The sequence below is a fragment of the Durio zibethinus genome, chromosome 10 (genome assembly GCF_047325235.1).
Source record: "Durio zibethinus cultivar Kanyao isolate XHJ-2024 chromosome 10, ASM4732523v1, whole genome shotgun sequence".
NCBI classification, from domain to species: Eukaryota; Viridiplantae; Streptophyta; class Magnoliopsida; order Malvales; family Malvaceae; genus Durio; species Durio zibethinus.
In genome coordinates, this window is record NC_143171.1 from 2,994,095 (window position 1) to 3,013,123 (window position 19,029).

The 19,029-nt window shown below is 35.3% G+C and overlaps 5 protein-coding genes and 1 non-coding gene across 7 annotated transcripts; 1 reads left to right on the forward strand and 5 right to left on the reverse strand.

Moving 5' to 3' along the window:
• Nucleotides 1-618: 618 nt before the first annotated feature.
• On the reverse strand, nt 619-4,504 carry GCL1 (GCR2-like 1). Its single transcript, XM_022885621.2, has 5 exons — nt 4,277-4,504; nt 3,952-4,151; nt 2,741-2,852; nt 1,586-2,056; nt 619-1,501 (listed from the first exon to the last, which is right to left on the reverse strand). Exons 1-5 carry the CDS (start codon nt 4,466-4,468, stop codon nt 1,160-1,162), a joined length of 1,317 nt encoding a protein of 438 aa, XP_022741356.2. The 5' UTR covers nt 4,469-4,504; the 3' UTR covers nt 619-1,159.
• Nucleotides 4,505-6,113: 1,609 nt separating this feature from the next.
• LOC111292008 (uncharacterized) lies at nt 6,114-8,372 on the reverse strand. Of its 2 annotated transcripts, none has more exons than XM_022884185.2 (2): nt 8,234-8,372; nt 6,114-8,094 (listed from the first exon to the last, which is right to left on the reverse strand). In XM_022884185.2, exon 2 carries the CDS (start codon nt 8,056-8,058, stop codon nt 6,214-6,216), a length of 1,845 nt encoding a protein of 614 aa, XP_022739920.2. In that variant the 5' UTR covers nt 8,059-8,094; nt 8,234-8,372; the 3' UTR covers nt 6,114-6,213. The 2 variants fall into 2 exon arrangements, with proteins under 2 accessions (XP_022739920.2, XP_022739921.2); XM_022884186.2 differs by having other exon boundaries at nt 6,114-8,089; nt 8,234-8,370.
• Nucleotides 8,373-9,349: 977 nt separating this feature from the next.
• Nucleotides 9,350-9,433, forward strand: TRNAL-CAA (transfer RNA leucine (anticodon CAA)). The gene has a single exon. It is a non-coding gene; the product is annotated as a tRNA-Leu (tRNA).
• A 535-nt stretch (nt 9,434-9,968) lies between these two features.
• On the reverse strand, nt 9,969-13,692 carry LOC111292009 (pentatricopeptide repeat-containing protein At3g49170, chloroplastic-like). Its single transcript, XM_022884187.2, has 2 exons — nt 12,548-13,692; nt 9,969-12,147 (listed from the first exon to the last, which is right to left on the reverse strand). The coding sequence occupies exons 1-2, from the start codon at nt 13,380-13,382 to the stop codon at nt 11,186-11,188; spliced, it is 1,797 nt and encodes a 598-aa protein (XP_022739922.2). The 5' UTR covers nt 13,383-13,692; the 3' UTR covers nt 9,969-11,185.
• Nucleotides 13,693-14,208: 516 nt separating this feature from the next.
• LOC111292010 (histone H3.3) lies at nt 14,209-15,723 on the reverse strand. The gene is made up of 5 exons (XM_022884188.2): nt 15,644-15,723; nt 15,178-15,251; nt 15,012-15,088; nt 14,796-14,886; nt 14,209-14,692 (listed from the first exon to the last, which is right to left on the reverse strand). Exons 2-5 carry the CDS (start codon nt 15,247-15,249, stop codon nt 14,522-14,524), a joined length of 411 nt encoding a protein of 136 aa, XP_022739923.1. The 5' UTR covers nt 15,250-15,251; nt 15,644-15,723; the 3' UTR covers nt 14,209-14,521.
• A 574-nt stretch (nt 15,724-16,297) lies between these two features.
• Nucleotides 16,298-18,716, reverse strand: LOC111292020 (cyclin-dependent kinase-activating kinase assembly factor-related / CDK-activating kinase assembly factor-like protein). Its single transcript, XM_022884201.2, has 5 exons — nt 18,432-18,716; nt 18,262-18,335; nt 18,085-18,188; nt 17,827-17,892; nt 16,298-16,924 (listed from the first exon to the last, which is right to left on the reverse strand). The coding sequence occupies exons 1-5, from the start codon at nt 18,494-18,496 to the stop codon at nt 16,658-16,660; spliced, it is 576 nt and encodes a 191-aa protein (XP_022739936.1). The 5' UTR covers nt 18,497-18,716; the 3' UTR covers nt 16,298-16,657.
• Between the last annotated feature and the right edge of the window lie 313 nt (nt 18,717-19,029).

Genomic DNA, 19,029 nt, shown 5'->3' on the forward strand with positions numbered 1-19,029 from the left:
TGTTTAAGAAAGAAAAGAAATATAATTTTAAAACATAAAATAACAAAATCTATATACAAAAAAAGATTAATACAAAGTGGACTATGGTTAATGTTAGGGACGAACAAGCGGATGAACAAGCGAGTACATGGTATTTTAATGGTCGAGGCGAGTAAGGCTGTGATTTAAGAAAGAAAAAAGTTTTTTTTTTTAAATTGTGTAAAAGTATTATTCCTCCTTAGGAGGACAAGAGGATAAGTGACAGATGGTAGAACATAAGAATGACGTGGACGGTGGAAAAGGAATGATAGTGAGAAATGGAATTGTGGTCCCCATTTTTTATTGCCGTTTCCTTTTCATTTTTCAATTTTTTTAGTTTTAGTTTTAAATAAAATTGATAATTTAGAAAACGATAACTTAATATGATAGGAATAAAAAAATATGAAAATGATATAATTTAAAATTTTGATAATAATTATATTGAGTTTAATAAAAATTAAAAAATATATTTTATATTTTATATATAAAATAAATATATAAATTTTAATATTTTATAAAATTCAAATATAACGAATAGTCAAATTTAATTTTAAGCTTCATTTTGATGTTGGGAAAGAAAAAGAGAAGTTGAAAAAGATATATAACAAGAAAAGAAGCATATGCATACAAAAAACCAATGTATCTATCAACAAAAAACAAAAACTCATAATAAGGTGCGTTTTACTTCTTTTCAAGCAAATGTGTCTCCAATGGGAATGTAAAATAAATTGTTTAATCCAACTCGTGTTTAGAGCTAGTGTAAGTTTGCTTTTAGCATGTCGACTTGTCTCTGTAAGTAGATATAACAATTTGTAATTTGCGATGTGTCCCCATCCATTGCATGGGGGATGTTTAAAGCAACTTGAACTTGTTTTCAAACACGCATGAAAAGAATGGCCCATGATCCTTAACCACACTGCCAATGGCCGAACCAGCCATGGCCATTGCCCCATTGCCTTGGAATTAACAATAGAACACTAGAGCCCAAATGGGTAATATGCATGCTTTCAACTTCACTTGGAGCAAGTCTTCCCTTGGAATTGTATCTGGACATTACAGCAACTAGCTCATCAAGTCATACACTTGTATAATACAAGTTACCCTCGATTGTTATGAAATATTTGACTCCATTCATCTTCACTTAGAGCTCATATCCTGGGAACTTAGAGTTCTGGGGTGCAAGCAGATCAAACCAGAGGCAAGCTGTCCCAGCAAGTCCTTGGAAAAGGGAGTAGGCATGATCAGCTCCGCGGGCATGCCCCGCATTTACAAGCTTCCTTGCATTATGGTACAAGAAGCTTGCAAACGCCTTTGCCCTTTCTTCGTATATGGTCTCTCCGGTAAGGCGATGAAGGGAAAGGAAAGCATAGGCATTTCCGGCAATACCATCAGCTAGTCCCACCTTCTTGACTAACCCATTCTTCCAAACAACCTCCCCTGCTTCTATAGCAGCATCACGGAATTCTCTATCACTTGGATACACCTTCACGAGCAAGGCAAAAGTTCTGTCAACTCAATTATATATGGCATGAAGCTGGAACTTTGTTAAGAATACAGAGTTGCTAACCTGTGATGCCATGGCCAGAGTGATTGCCATGCTTGTTGCACCATGAGACCACTGCACCAACCTGTCTCTTGGGTTCCCTTCACTTGAGGGGTAATTTCCACTATGGGGGAACCTGTTACCCATCATGTATCTTAAAGTCCCTTTGACATCCTCAGCATCGTCCTCTGAAAGAGGGAAGTGCAGTAGCACTTGCAAGATTCCAGCAAGACCATTGGCTGCACCCCAGTACCTTGTGCCATGCCATCTATACATAAGCGGGCAGGCAGAGTGATCAGAAGCCCCTGTCCTCCCCCCAGCTAATATGGCATCAACAATTGGCATAAGAACATCATTGGGCACGGTCTCTTTCCCAAGATGCTTGTTCAGAAACAAAGCAGCCCATAAGAATCCAGCTCGCCCATAAAGAAGATCATATGACATTCCAAAACCACCTTCTTCAGGTCCTACTGGCAGGGCTTTTTCCTGTGCTACCTATATTTTGATAATTGAAATACTAAAGTTAGATGTTATTATAATGCTTTGGTTCAAAAAAATACCAAACTTTTTGCATATAAAAACTATATAATAACAACGGAAAATAGAAAGACATTTCTTACGGTCCAAATCCAATTCAATTTTGGTGATCATCTAAGTAGAGATGAAACAAAAAGTATTACACTCAAACAAGAAATGGCAGAATTAGTCTGTTGCATAATAATATCTAGCTTATAGTGCTTTCCAGCAGAGCAATGGCCCAACGAATATCAATAAAGTGAACCACCCTACATTCACATGAAAGCAAATCTTTATGCCTCAATCATGAATCCACATACTTATGATGTTTTCCTTTGAAAGCATAGAAATTAAAAACCAAGTACCAAACATTCAAGTAACATTTATTTGGTAATATCTAACACTTAACATTTATAATCTCTTTTTCTATCTTTAAGTCACGATCTCTTTTTATATAAAAAACCGACAAAATTATTTCCTTATCTGAATTATTAATCACAGACCTAGCTCAAAGGTCTCACACAGCCGAGCAAGCAACATAGGCTTTATGACTACCGGTTATGGATTTTTCATGAGAAGTCACATGAAATCAATTGATGGAGCACATAGATTTTTAATCATGTAATGATACTGATTAGTGCACATGAAGATAAAGAAAGATACCTCAAGGAAGAGATTTAGGAACAAGTCTTGTCTTTGATGATCCCCCATGTAATTAGCCACCACAGCTCCGAGTGAATAGACCCCTCCTCTACCACATAAAAATGTCACGTTTCTGCATAAACATGATTATTTTATCATTCTCTTGACAATAAAGATTGAAGATTCTTTTCCTTCAAAAAACATAAAAAAAAGAATAAAAATTTTCACTGATGAAGTTTTTATTAAAGTAAACAAGAAAAGATAAATACGGTTAGGCTTAATTTGTTTTTTTTTTTTTTAATATTTGAGGATATAAAGATTAAATTGATCACGAATATTAATAATTTAATATTCAACCATCAGATGATTTTTGGTAACAACTTATTAAGTTAGGCTTAATTCATCCTCCGCACCATAATAACCTTTCCATATTTCGTAACATAAATCAAAAACTCATATTTGGCAATGTAATCACTAAACCTTAAAACCTAATGTAGATAGAAAATGTTTGTGTGTAAAATGTAATTTTGAAATTGTATATTTTGCTTAAAACGATTATTTAATATAAATTACATACAATCATATGAACAGAATAATAGGATCAATAAATTACATGATAATTCTTTGAATATTAAAATTAAACATTTAGAATTAGAAAATGAAAAATTATAATTCTCTTTCTTCAACATATATACGTGAGAATAAATTATTTAAATGAAATCTAAAAAAAATTCACTCATATAAGATCACTTTGAATGACCAATCATGCCATTTGGAATATTCAAAATAATATTCTTTTGAGTCCGAAGTAAATTATTAATCATAGAACTTTATACTCGACATTGTCATTAATCGCCATGGACCATTTTCTCTTTTATCATCTTAAAAAGAAAATTGTAGAAAGCACAATTCAACAATCACATTAATGGTGACAGACGGACGTGTCACCTTAATCCTTTTCCAAGTTTAAAAAAAAATGCCATATTTTATATTAAAATGAATATAAATATAAATGCCTCACCAAAAAAAAGGGCTTTTTTTTTTGTAATTTTGATTTTTTAAGATATTTTACACCAAAAAAAAGGATAAAAAAAAGGGGAAAATGGTGATTGTCCATTAATTTTCAGAGCTTCGACCATGAAAAATCTGTACGGTCACCTCACAATATCCAATCATTCTTTTCACCGTACATATAAAAAACACCAACAACAACAACAAAAGAAAGAAGTTACCTAGTGGAGGCACGTGCGACAGAGGCGCACGTGTCAACGATCTCAGCAGACAACAGCAAGTCCTTATGATTGTCAGTTACCTCGTATGATCTGAAGCAAGTGAAAGCTGTCCCCAGCAGACCCGTGTACATAGTCGGGTCTATTCCCGTACCCGACTCAGCATAACCACCACCTCTTCCTTTCCACGTGACCTCCACTACCTACACCCCAAAAAAACCCTTAGCTAAAACTTCTCAGTTCTCCATGATAATTCAGACAACCTTGAAAACTTGTTCTCGAGTTAACGATATTTGTATATTGTAAGAAGATAGACAAACCAACGCACCTGGTTCTTGAGAGCTATGGCAGCTTTCAGGAAAGTATCAGCAGAGAGTGACAAACTGTTGGAAACGGTTGGATCCATGTTGAGCAAATGATCAAACCATTCATTGTTACTCTCTTCCTGGTTTTCTTGGGATGCTGCTAACTCCACTGAAGACATTGCTTTTTGGTTGGCTTTTGACAATTTGGTTTGCATTTTTTTTTTTTTTTAGCAATGAAAGAGAAGAGAATTAGAAAGGGGAGAAGAATCAGATGCCATTTAAGTAGGCAAAGTGACGAGAAAAGAATCAAAAGGTGCTGTTGTGTTGGGTTGCGGTTGTGTGGAATGGCGGTGCAGCACAAGCAGACAGAGATTTCGTACACGTGGCGTCCGTTCAGGGAATTCCTAAGATTAAAATATTTAACCGTCGACTTGCACGGAGATCACATTTTTTTTTTTGAGAAAAAAATTTAGATCAGATCGACGGTGGGATACGGTGGGGCCAATGTAATTATTGCATGATGTGATTAATTAATTAGATTTGATTTCATATATGTTTTAATTACTAAATTTTAAAATTGGAAAATAATAGCATTTAGGGTGCATTCTTTTAAAATTTTGATCATAGCCAATCTTATAGGATGGATTCATTTGATTTTGTGGGAGTTATAAGTGATTTAATCACATTTATAAAACTTTAATGAAGATTAAATTTATTACATAATAAAAAAATTAAAATATTTAAAATAAAATTTATTTATTTAAGATTTTATGATTATAATTTTGTTATATAAATGTCATATGATAATCAAGAGGTACATTTTGTTTTGTTTTTCTTTTCATATTTTGGATTTACACCAAAATATAATAGCATTGTTATATTTTAAATGTTCATGTCATTTTATTAGTTAATATTTTATTATAGTTACGTTAAATATTGTAATTAACATGTTAATTATTGCCAAAAATATATATTAAAATTTGGAACTAATCAAATCTGGTATAGAAGAATATTAGTACAAACCAAAGAATATTATACAACTATATTATTGCCAATTAGGGGAAGCATCCTAGTGGATAAGAAATGTGATATGGATGTAAACCGAATATACCAATTTAATACTTACAAGTAATGAAAATGAAATTTTCAAAAGAATAATATTATAATATTGTTAAGTTAGGCAAGATTACACTGAATTAGATAAATCAAATTGATGTAAATTAATTTTAATCTGACCTTAGTTTTCTAAATGCATGCCCGTTGTTTCTTGATTTGAGTTGAAAAATATTATTAAGTTGATGGGATTCTAGGGTAAACTCATGAAAGTTTTTGATTCCAAGCTTTATTAAAGTTTTATTTGGATGGATAGTCAAATTGATTTTAATGAATTTAAAAATAGTAATAAAAATTATTGTAACTATGATTAAAAAAATTACTGTAATTGTAATTGAAAAAAATTCAATAAAAAATTTATACTGAATAAATATTTTTGAAATTAACATTTAAATTCAACTGATGATTAAAAAAAATTACTGTAACTGTAATTGAAAAAAATTCAATAAAAAATTTATACTGAATAAATATTTTTGAAATTAACATTTGAATTCAACTTATGATTCAATAAATTCAATCACATTACACCGAAAATGCAATGAAATATAGTCATAACTTAAGTTGATGGGATGCAAGGCCACATATGGAAACAACTAAAATATAATTTTTATTTATTTTCTTCTGTTTTTGATAAATGAAGTTGTTAAAGAATAAATTTTGGTTATTAAAATTAAAATTTAAGAATTTTATTAATAAATTTCATTATTTTTTTAGTTGATTCATTTGCATAATATAATTAAACAAGAATTTAAAAATATGAATAAATTTATATACTATGAAAATCATACAATCAAGTGTACAAACAAATTGAAGTCATACATACAAAAGATTATCAATCTTTTTTTTTTTACTCTAAAGGTTGTTGTTCCTTCTTGTGAAAACTTCTTCTCCTTATAAGATCACCAAACCTTCTTAACAATGCTCTCTTTTTTCTTGAGCTCCTATCACCTTCTTCATCGAAATGGGCTGTATCAAGATGATCAAACTCCTCACCATTCATTGCTTCATCATCTGTTGAGAAAGAATTAGACTTTTTCCGGTGATGGGTCGCAACTGCTGCACTGTTCGGAGTTTCAGCTACATCAAATATGGAGCCTCTAAGCGGGTCAGAGTTGTCAGAGTCTGAATCTTCATCACTTTCTCTGAGTGGGATTTTGGGTTCTTCTTCTGCCTCCTTGTGTTTATAATGTGGGAATTTAAGACTCAAACAAGTGCTGCTGGATTTATGATGCTTTGGTTTCTTAGTATGTTCTTTTTCATCTTTATGTTCCTTGTCTACAGAATTCACTGCTTTTTGTTTCTTACCTTGCTCTTGATCCTCTGTTTCCCAATCCTTTGCAGTTGTTGTTGCTGTTGCTTCGCAAAACAATAGCTTCAACTCCCTGATATTCTCAAAAGCTGCAGCTTCATTAATCTTGAGGTTTTCATTCTCTTGGGAAAGGAAATTCAAAGCTTCATCTTTTTCGGCTAAGGCATCTTTGAGTTGCGAATTTTCCTCCTTTGCAATGCTTGCAGCTTCTTTGGCTACATTAGCTTCATTTATAGCCTGTTTCATGATGTCCCGCAATTTCTGATTCTCTTCCTTGGCCCTTTTGTACATGTTTTCAGCCTCTTTAAGTGATTCAAGCAATGTTTTGCTCTCTTGTTGTGCAGCATTCCTTTCATATTCAGCTTTCCTAATGCAATCAACAAATCCTTTCTCTTTCCCATTCCATGCCAGAAGGGTTTCTTCAGCTTCTAGTCTTAATCTCTCAGAAGTGTTTTTGAATCGATCAGCTTCTTTCTTTGCTTCGCTATACGTTTCCTCAACATTCTTCAACTTCATCTGCAGATTTTGTACTTCCGCTGTGGTTTTTTCAAGCTCATCCATTGTTAAGGAGAGTTTCTCCTTGGCTTGGTTTGATTCTGTTATCACTTCTTTCAATGCTAAGGCTAAATCATCCATGGCTTTCTGGTTATTTTCTTCTGCTTCAGTAGTAGACTTGAGTTCATATTTTAGCAAGCTCACCTCCTCAGCTAGACTCTTTGCCTTCAATGAAGAAGCTCTCTCACCCTCCTGAGCACGAGCCAAATTCTCTTTTGTCAATTGGAGCTCTGCCTCAAGGCTATCTATCAAAGAATGGTTATCCCCCACGGAACTCTGAGATGCAGCCTCGGATGAGCCTTCCAATTTCTCCAGATTTTCAAGGAGAGACTTGATTTCCTGCCTGGATTCTTCAAGTGAAATCTTGGTTTGTTCAGACTCTTTGGATTGAGCAACAAATGAATCATATATCTTCTTTTCAGATTCCTTCCCTTTCTCAATTTCTTCCTCTAGTTCATGAATTCTCGTCTTACCTTCAGACAACAATTCCATTGCTTCAGACTCAAAGTCTTGCTCCTTAATCAACTCTTCTTTCAACTTATTGAATGCAGCTTCTTTCTCTGCCAATTTCACCTCCAACTCTTTAGCCTTTCCGAGTTCACTTTTCAAGTATTCAATGTACCTCTCCTTGTTCTTCAATTCTTCAATTGCACCAGTTAATGACTTCTTCACCGCTGTAAGTTCTGTATGGATGTCTGCAACCTTCCCTGAGGCCATCGCACTAGACCTCTTATTCACCTCTTGAGCCGATTTCATCCCTTCGCCCTCATCAAGCGCTTTATCCGTTTGTTCTCCTTTGGCAGACGATGGCTCCTCAAGCTGCCCCATTTCTTGCTGTGTCTCTGAAACCCCAAAAATCCTTTTCTATCACAAAATTCACACACAAAAAAGATCATCTTGTTAGACAATATTCTAAGCAAATATTATGAAAAGTTCCAGACTTTGATCATGAAAACAAAAACATGTCCAAGAAAAAACAAAATGCTAAATGCCATTGATGTACCTTGATTGAATTGGAAATGTTTTGAGGAGGGTTTGTTTGGAGAGACAGGAAAGACTTGGGAATAATCTCTGATAATGTCAAGAGACTTCCCTTGTCATATGTTGAGGCAGAGAATGTTTTCGGATGTTACAAGCAATGAAGGGGTTCTTCTTTTTGAAAAACTCAATTGACCAATAGTTCTAAAAATAAACAAGATTTGGTGATTGGTAAGTTACCGACTCCGTTTTCTAATTACAGATACAAATAAAACAACAAAAGCGTGAAACAAGACAGAAGCTGCTAATTGTAAATGTCTAAAAATGGTTAAATCAAGCTAGAGGAACAATGTTGAACAAGAAAAGTTCTATTGGAGAAAAATACGGGGACTAAATCTAATTAAAAAAAATAAAAAATAATGGTGGAAATTGATAAGCAGAAATAAGTCATGGATGGTATAAGAATCTTCTAAATTTGGAAAAAACAAATGAGAAACGATGAAATCTAGGAGCAGCCCAAGTTGGTGGGTATTCCAATGAAATCAAAGCTAAGAATTAGAATCCTTCCCGCAATGAGAAAATTGGAAGGATCAAAGAAGGAAGGGTGGTTTGGAAAATTGGAAGTTTGGACTTTGTTTTATTGGTCGCTTGCTTTCTGTTGTTTCATTTTTGGCTGCTGATTTTGCTACTTTTAGCCGGCTGACCTGGTCTCCAAAAATTGTTCCAACTTCCAAATAACCAAATCAAGGAATCTATGAAACAATGTCGCTGGCTTTGGACATGATATCTGCTTACGGAAATGGGAAAATTTGTTGGCTAACAAGTAATTCAGATTGCAATGGATAAAAATATATTGTTATTTTGAGAAGTTACTATATATATACAACGTCAGCTGAAATGACCACCTATCATATTTATGATTTTTTTTTATACAAAAATATTACAATTTGAGAATAAAAGAAAATGTTACGAAAAAAAAAAAAGAATTTCAAATTTATTAAATAATATTTTTAAAAAATAATTATATAAATCAATTAAATTAAGTTTTAGTTCATGTTTACAACTGTTTATTAGGCTGTAAATCGCTTACTTGAAAGTTTATTATACATAATGGTTTTTAGAGAGCTTTTATAACAATCATGTCAGGATGGCCGAGTGGTCTAAGGCGCCAGACTCAAGTTCTGGTTCTCGTTAGAGAGCGTGGGTTCAAATCCCACTTCTGACAGTTCATTTAGGTAAAATTTTGTCTTCTTTTTGACAAGACAATTACAAAGGAGATGCATTGTAGGGAAAAAAGCTGCATTGCCTACTAATTACAATCAACAAAATCACAAATGCTTGGTGGTACCAGCGTCATCTTTCCATGGCATCAATACCTACTTGAAAACTCTTTCTAATTTTCTGCTCACATTTCGGACGTGCCTGATTCTCTGTGTCTCTCCCTTTGGCCTCCCTAGATGAAAAGAAACTTAAAGTGGAACTATGTCTAAGTGTTTAACGTATCTCAAGGACAAAAAACCGGCAGCAATCTGTTACAGGGTCTTTGGAAATATACAGCTGATTCAGATGACTACAATGTGGTCTCATGCACTGAGATTGAAGGGTGACTATCCATTACCGATAGTGTTATAAATTTATAATAGAAAAATGAGATTTGCATTTGCTCATGTTTTCCCCTCTTCAAGTATGTAGGAATATCAAGTTGAAATGAAAGTAAGTGAAAATTGGGCAAAGCAATCTGTAAGTAATCCCTGGCAAAGTTTACATAATTCTCAACTGATTAATAGAGTAAAAAGTAGTTTGTAATCCTCATAAGACAAATGGAAAAATCAAAATTGGACATATGATTTGCATTTTATCACATAAATGTTCACCTTAATCTGTCCAATAATTGGCTTATAATATGTTGACTAAAATGGAATAAAGAAAAACTAGTATGTAAACCGCTTACTGACTTGACCAATCAACAATGCAAAGCATGTTCAACTTCTGGAAATACAATTCGAAAAGCAGATCATTAATCTTACTGATTTCTTCATGGAACTGCAGTGGATCCTAGTTTTCCTCCTCTATAGCATGTGAGTATACCAGTCACTTAGTCCTATCTCATCGGATTATTCAACTAATTGCTGAAGTAGTCACTTGTCATGTATTCATCCTTCAGCACAGCTATGAAAGAGCCCCTAGGTAATCCCTGCCAGAAAGTTCTCTACTGATGCTGCAAATTATGTCACAATCCACGGAAGCACCAGCACCACCAGGCAGATTATAGTCCATCCTACCTAACCTAGATGGTACACAACTAATTGTCCGGAGTATGAGCCAAAGCGTTTAAGGGCCACATATAGCTAATACAAAAAAGGTGTCCCTTCATTGGTCAGATCAATTTTAAGACATTGGTCACAGGTGCCACAAATGACTCAGGCAGTACTCTATTGCATTATCTTCCAGCATAAATACTCACCATCAATTCCATTCCTATCATATAACATATAGGGGTGGAGTTACACCACATGCCTTCTCAGTATGACTGAAAGTGTTAGGATCAATGTCTCCAACATCACCAAATTTGTGGCATAGGCAGAAATATTTAATGATTCATTGGTTGTGAAAGAATAATCTTCTAGTGTCTCTGCACAAATTTATAGCACTAAAGAGTTGATAATTCATTGATTTAACAAATAAACAACTTCAGTCACAATCACAAACAGAGCAGCCCAAGGTGTTGATAGCAGATAAGTAGAGAAACAACAGGCTATGTTTAACAACTTGTCATAACAAGGTTCTACCTCAGTAAGTGTGGTGACATTCTGCAACTTATGAAATATTGTCGCTTCCCTGTTTCTCCTGAAATTCTATGACTAGTGATGCATTGGAACCTGCAATATTTTTCTCTTGCCATAAGATATGCCCATTGGTTTTAGCCAAATGAGTTCAGGTTTTCTATCAGGAATTATAACTCATATTGAGATATATGTCAACCAAAACCACTCCACAACAAATCAATTTCTGCAATATTAACCAGGGATTTCATTTGTAAACTAATACTCTTAATCTCTGAATGAATCTTGTTGGTGTCTGGATGAGAGATATCCCCTCCAAGGAAGTGGTGCACCTTATTACCAATCTCCATCCAGCTATATGCGCATTGCTTTTTTACTCCTTGGTCTTTCATCTGTAGCCTCACTCTTGTGACTTCATCCCACATGCCAGCTGCAGCATATATATTAGACAAAACAACATAAGCACCAGAATGCTCTGGATTCCATTTCACAATTTTCTTTGCTGCTAATTCCCCTAATTCTACATTCATGTAAACACTGCAGGCAGCTAGAAGAGCACCCCAGACCCCAGCATCAGCTTCAAAAGGCATCTCTCGAATTATCTTGGATGCTTTTTCCAGCTGACCTGCTCGACTAAGTATATCAACCAAGCAAGAATAATGTTCAGGTCTGGGGTAAATCCCATATTTTTTTACCATTAAGTCAAAAAATTTCATGCTTTCATTTACCTTTCCTGCATGACCACAAGCAGATAATAAACTAAGAAAGGTTACCCCATCTGGTTTAAAACCAACCACTTCCATCTGGTTGAAGAAATCAATAGCTTTTTCATAGAAACCATGCTGGGCAAAAGCAGAAATGATTGTATTCCATGAAACAAGGCCTGCTCCATTCATTTGTCTAAAAGCATGCTCAGCATCAAGGATGCTACCACACTTACTGTACATTGTAATCAAGGAATTACACAAAGAAAGATCCAATTCAAACCCATTTTTTATAACAAGCACGTGCATTTGCCTGCCTTCCTTAACAGATGCAAGACCAGAACAGGCAGTCAAAACAGAAACAAGGGTCAAATTATCTAGTTGGATACCCAGCCTAACCATTTCTGAACACAACTTCAGTGCCTGCTCTCCAATCCCATTTTGTGCATAACCTGCAATATGTGAAAGCACATCATAATCACCTTATGGTTTTATACTTTTGAAAAGAAGTAATTCTTCTTGGCTTTTTTATTTTCTGGGAAAAATTATTCTTTCTAAGATAAGAAAAAATCTTTTGCCTTCTGAGACCTAAAGCAAAATCTCCAAATCAACTATGACATATGTGTCTTAGATGTTTGCAAACCCATATTAATCTATATTCTGCATTAACTTTTACACACTACGCATTTTCCCTAAAGAAATGAAAGGAACATAATGCAACTATGGTACATAATTCTGATTCAGAGCAACAACAACTAGTGCAAGTGTATTCCATTTTTGGTCACTATATAATCATCAACCATACCAACATAGACACTCTATAGTAGATAAACGAATTGGAATTAACATTACCTGCTATCATTGCATTCCAACACACAAGATCCTTATTACGAATTCCATCAAACAAGGCCCTTGCATCCTCGACCCTCCCTTCCTTAAAATACCCCGATATCATAGCCGTCATAGCAACAATATTCTTATTAGGCATCCGCTCGTACAAGTCCCTAGCTTCATCGAACTTGCCATTATCAACATAGCCACTAATCATCACAGTCCAAGAAACAACATTCCTACGCGGCATCCCATCAAACAAAGCTCTCGCCTTCTCAACCTCCCCTATCTTCAAATACCCATCAATCATCGCCGTATAAGATATCACATTCTTTCTAGGCATTTCTTGGAAAAGCATTCCAGCTTCATTTACCCTCTGCCATCTCACAAACCCCGATATCATCGCATTATACGACTGGATATTTCTCTCGGGCATTGCTTTAAAGTACTCGAAAGCTTCATCTACGCTTCCGTTTTCAACACAACCGGCGATCATAGAGTTCCAGGAGAGTATATTTCTTCCAGGCATTAAACCAAAAAGTGTCTTTGATTCTTGGAGACACCCATTTTGCCAGTAGGCGGTAATGATAGAGTTCCATGAGACGACGTCGGGAGCTGGCATATTATCAAACAGTTGGCGGGCCACTTTAATGTTACCGGCCCGTGACAACCGTCCAATCCTGACGTTGCAGACATAGACATCGCGGGCAGAGAAGAAGGGCTTAGGTGGAAGGGGATGGCGGGTGAGAGTGAAATAACGTTGGAGAGAATAGAAGGGGAATGGAATTTGAAATAAGGGGAGAAGAGAGGGAGAGTTGAAGGGGGTGGTTTGGAGGGAAAAGCGAAGAAAAAGCATGAGACAAAATAGAGAATAAAGAGAAGAGAAATTGGAATAATTGTTGCTTTGCTTAGGAGTGATGCGCTCTTTTTTTTTTTTTTTTTGGACCTTCTGAGTTTGTGGAAGAAAATGGGGGGCACTGGAATTGTCTATTTCTTGTTATGTCCTGATCATTGTAACGGTAAAAGTCTGAAGTACCGGACCATGTCTGCTTTTCTTCTAACTTGAAAACACCTTCAGTTAAGGTTCGCTAGAAATACGGTTCTGTTTTCCGTTTACAAAATCTCTGTTTTTTTCTTCCCTTTTCCTTTTGCCAAATTCCAAAATTGGCTAATATCATCATCAATACGCCTCTTTATGCTATTAAACCACTGCAATTTTTTTAATGCTATAAAAGCATCAACAAGCTTATGATTAATGGATATGAAAATCCATCAATCATGTCATTTAGTCAAAATTAACTCAATTAAGTTAAAAACAATATAAAAGCGTTACTGTAGTTTTAATGCCTTGAAAATAGTGTAAGGTAGAGAAAATCCACTACTGCCAATTGATTTGCCCAATTTAACTCCAGGGAGGAAAAAAGAAATGAAAAGAACAAGCTTGACCCACTCCTAATTCTTCTCAACATGAAATATTTTGTTATTGGTATGGTTCATACAAGTCCAGCGTCCACAAGCACACGTTTGTGATGATCCAGCCCGTTGAATACTAAGCCAATAATTTTGCACCATACATAAACACTTCCCACAGATGAATTCATTTAGCAGCAGCCATTAACAAATAGTAAATAGATGCTCATAGCCCTTACATAACTAAAGACCGCATCGAAGCACTTATAGAATTAACATAACTAAACTCGATTAGTTTGCCAAATAATTAATAGATGTTCAAAGCCAAGTGGCAGAGCATATTTTGTCCAAAAAAAACACAGCTAAGCAAGAATATACCCAGACTTTACGAAGCTGTCCATTAACAAATATTAGACACCACCATTACCGATTTATCATCATCACATCACATCACATAAAACCTACCGCTACCATCCTACCTAACAAAAGTACATACCCATCCACCCCCAACGGAAAAAAAAAACAACATTCCCTAATAACGAACAAGAATTTCTGCATTCTAAGTCAGATCATCGAACTTGGCACTTAAGCACGCTCGCCCCTGATCCGACGAGCCAGCTGGATGTCCTTGGGCATGATTGTAACACGCTTGGCGTGGATGGCACACAAGTTGGTGTCTTCGAAAAGACCCACAAGGTAGGCCTCTGCAGCTTCCTGGAGAGCCAGTACAGCATGGCTCTGGAAACGCAAATCAGTCTGCGAACAAATCCCCAGAAAACATTGTCAACTACCAAGCAAAGAAAATCTATTGTCAAGACCAAAAAAAATTAAAAAAAAAAAAAAGAAACACTTTCAGTACCTTGAAGTCCTGGGCAATTTCACGGACAAGCCTCTGGAAGGGCAATTTCCTGATAAGTAGCTCAGTGCTCTTCTGGTACTTACGAATTTCACTGTACGGACAGCATAAAAATCAGTAAGCCCATATAATGAAATAACCTCACAAAAAAAAAAAAACAAGAACTTTATTAGAATGTAAAGAAAAAATATGCCCAAAAAAAAAAAAAAGAAGACTAACCGAAGGGCAACAGTTCCAGGACGGTAACGATGAGGCTTCTTCACACCACCAGTGGTTGGGGCAGACTTACGGGCAGCCTGATATGCAACAGATACAGATCAAAAGTTAATAACAACACGAGACCTAAAATTGATTTAACTTTTCTTTTAAAGGAAAAAAAGGTGACCTTGGTAGCGAGTTGCTTCCTAGGAGCCTTTCCTCCAGTTGACTTACGAGCAGTTTGCTTGGTACGGGCCATCTCTGCAAATAAATGGAATATTTTTCAATTTTATTAAACCTTTCTATCCACATTTTTCTCATCAAAGAAACGCAACACAGGAAAAGCCAGATCTCGGTTAATTACATGAGTCAATCACCCAAAAATTCCCTAATCATCCACGAAAGCAAACTTAAAAAACCCTAAAATCATGAAAATCCGAATTAAAACAAATAATCGACTTCAACGACACCCAGAAAAATCACCCTACTTCTAAATTCAAACCAACTCTATCTTACCACTAAATCCCTTCTATATATACACTAATTGAATTAATGCTAAATTTTTTTAAAAAAAAGCATAAACCAAATAGATGAACCATAAACTAAGAAACCCTAAAATTTTCTTTTTCTAAATTAAAGAGAAGGGAGCATACCTTGAGATTAGTTGAAAACGGTTTTCTTTTTTTTTATTTCCTGATCTTGGAACTCTCAACGTATGCGAAATTAAAAGTTTGAAAAGAAGAGCGGTTAAGAGTTATTTATAGAAGGTGTGGGGATCGGCTAACTAAAGTGAATCGGACGGTTACGATTTATTGTCCCTGTGTTTCTTTTGTACGGAATCTGACGGTGAAAACTGCCACAAGTTGTGTTTTCTCAGCCGAAATGGACGGTTTGGATTAGATTATAGGTGAGGACACGGATCGTCTGGGTTGGATAGTCGATTCTTATTGGTTGACAGGAAACGCTTTTAGCTCTTGGGATGGGGCTTGGATTGTTAACGGGCATTAGCGCATGGAGTCGAGTAAAATTTCTTTTAGGGGCTATTTTTGCTATTTATTTTTTAATATAGAATAAATATTAATAATTGAAAAAAAGCATTACGGAAAAAAATAACTATCGTAACAAAAGTTATAAATTTTTACTTATATTTAATCATTTTTTAGTTAATTAATTTATTAAAAGAAATAATTTCTGTTCTTCAATTTTCTTGACTCCATCACAAAAATAAAAAGATTAAAATCCTAAATTAATTAAAAAAACACGGTGGTAAAAAAAAAACATATTCACACCATTTCGAGAGTCCCAAATAAAGGAATAAGACAAAGTTAATAGTAGCCTTTTTTGACATGCTTCACGACAATTTTTTTGGCCCAAACAAATTTAGATTTTCCTGTTGTTGGACAAAGTTATAGAGTTCAGTTTGCCATGAAGAGGTCAACAGTGTTCCAGAGACTACATGTATGCCTGAAATAGAAGAATCAGAACAATAGAAATTGGCTACATTCAACCCCCTTACAAGTCACCCCGGCAATGGCATTGGCCTGTGATTGATAAAGGGTGATGAGCCTTTGACAATTTAATTTAAGATTCAGCAGAAACCCAAGCTATATTTGACAGGAGTTTTTAATCATGTAAAATGGAGCCAAAACTGGTATTCATCAAGAACATCAAACCCAAATGCTTGAAAAGGCTTCTTCCAGGGCCCTCCTCTTGCTCAACTCTATACTCCACCCTCCTGCTCTTCCACCTCTTTCTGCTCGGAGCCTCATCATTTCCTCATCATCAAGAGCATAACCATGCATGTCCAGCCCACTGGCAAGTGGCACTGGTTGTGGCGCCATGCCTGTTGGTCGTGGCTGCCCTCCAGCAACTGTAGGTGCATATTGACCTTGGCCACCAGCACCAAACCCTGCTTGAGAGCTCTGGTTTAGGGCCTGTTTCAGTAAACAAACAATCAGTTTAAAACCAATAGAATATAAGAAATTTAAAAGTCTATCTGTCAAAATATCCCATTATTTTTGCTTCTGCGAGCCGCAGAAGAAAAGTTATTTGTGAAACATGGATGCTAAGAAGCATCCACTCCAAAAATATAGCACTAATAACCCATTTAAGCAACTTCACACCTAAATACGTCAAAGTTGTCTCGAATCTTAATTAGAACCTGAAGTACAATAAATCAAAAATGGTCTATAGACATTATTTCGAGAAAAAATAGAAATAAAGAAGGAAATATCAGTTTTCTATCGTAAGCCCTGTAAATTAGGGTAGCTGAAAATGTCCAAACAAAACTAGCATATGGTTAACCTGATGTCAAAAACATGAATACTAAGGTTCAACAAAATAAACTTCCAAAAGTACATATTTTCCCATCTTTCCAGTCATAGGAAACAAATTAAATAAATAACTTTGGAAGCGAAAAAACCCAGAAAGCAGTAAAATATACCGGCACCATCTATCTAAATGTCAAACATTTAAACCAGCTATTAATCATTTTGCTCGAAGCAGGTAGCTACATGAATTAGATTAAGAGATTGACTACAACTTCAAATACTTAGCAATTCATGGCAATGTTCTAACAATACCAAGCCAACAGATGATGCATGCTTTCTATTTAGGAACTGAATTCAACAACTAATAGAATTCTGTCACCACATACATTTAAACCGGCTATTAATCATTTTGCTCTAAGCAGGTAGCAACATGAATTAGATTAAGAGATTGACTGCAACTTTAAATACTTGGCAATTCAAGGCATTGTTCTAACAACACAAGGCCAACGGATGATGCATGCTTTCTATGTAGGAAATGAATTCAACAACTAATAGAATTCTCTCACCGCATCAGTATCAGCCTGAATCGGAAGTCCCTTGCTTGCTGCCATAGCTGCAGCTAAATCTTCGGCCTGTAGTTCAAAACAGCTGATATTAGTAATTTCTAAAGTTCAAAAAAGCTGATATTAGTAATTTCTAAAGTAAATCTTTCATGAAATCTTTTTTTGTAAAAAGAAAAGTTAATGATTTTGTTATAAACCTCAATCACCCTCGAAGAAACCAAAGAGAGAGATAAAAAAAAGGGGAGGGTTCCTGAAAGGTACCTTCCGAGCTTGATTGATCATAATCTGCTCAGCATTTTCTTGCTGATACTTACTAATTTGTTCTTCAATAGCTTGAACATCTATTCCTTCAATCAATTTAAAAACTGTCCAAAACCCCATATTAGATTGTTTAACAAAAACCCAAATAGTTTGGGATAATGAATTAGCAGAACTTACTCATGTCTTCCACCTCTTCCAAATAATCATTGTATTCCCTCAGGGATGGAAAATCCTCTTCTCTTTTATTGAATCTATTTCAAAAAAATTATATAAAAAAAAAGAACTGCAATTAATTTTTTGCTTTAGTAATGCTAAACAGCAATAGAGAAAGCGAGAGAGAGAGTTACATGTTGTTTATTCTTCTACGGATTTGCATCTCCTTGTTGTGAGGATTAGAACTAGCAACCACCATAGCTTTCGAGTTTTGGGCTTTTTTTTTTTTGGCTTTAGCTTAGGCGATTGGGATTCGAAAAACTGATTTAGACTCTTCAGTGGGATCGGGATCGGAGCTCTTCTAAACTGCAAGTAATTTTGCTCTGGCGGCAACCATTTGTCCAGTTACTGAAAACCCAAAATCAAACAAATCAAGACAGTGGTAAACTAAGAGGGTGGAACGATTTTTCGGTTTGGGCGGAAAAGCAAAATGGCTTAAAAAGCATATTTATTTGGGTAATTTTAGGAATTTTCAAGTTCTGAAAAGGGATAGAGTTGTCGTTTCTGAGATGAGGAATAGTAAATATAACAAAGGCCAGCAGTGGAGTTTAGCCCTAATGCACGGCCCACTTCTGGCTCATTCCCTTCGTAGTCCCTACCTTCGGACTGGACCTGGCTGTCCTTGGGAAAAAATTTTCAAATCCTGACCGGCCTTATTCGTGATAATATTTTATTATTAAACAATTACTTATTTAATTTTAATTTAAAATTATATTTAAAGTTATTAAACTA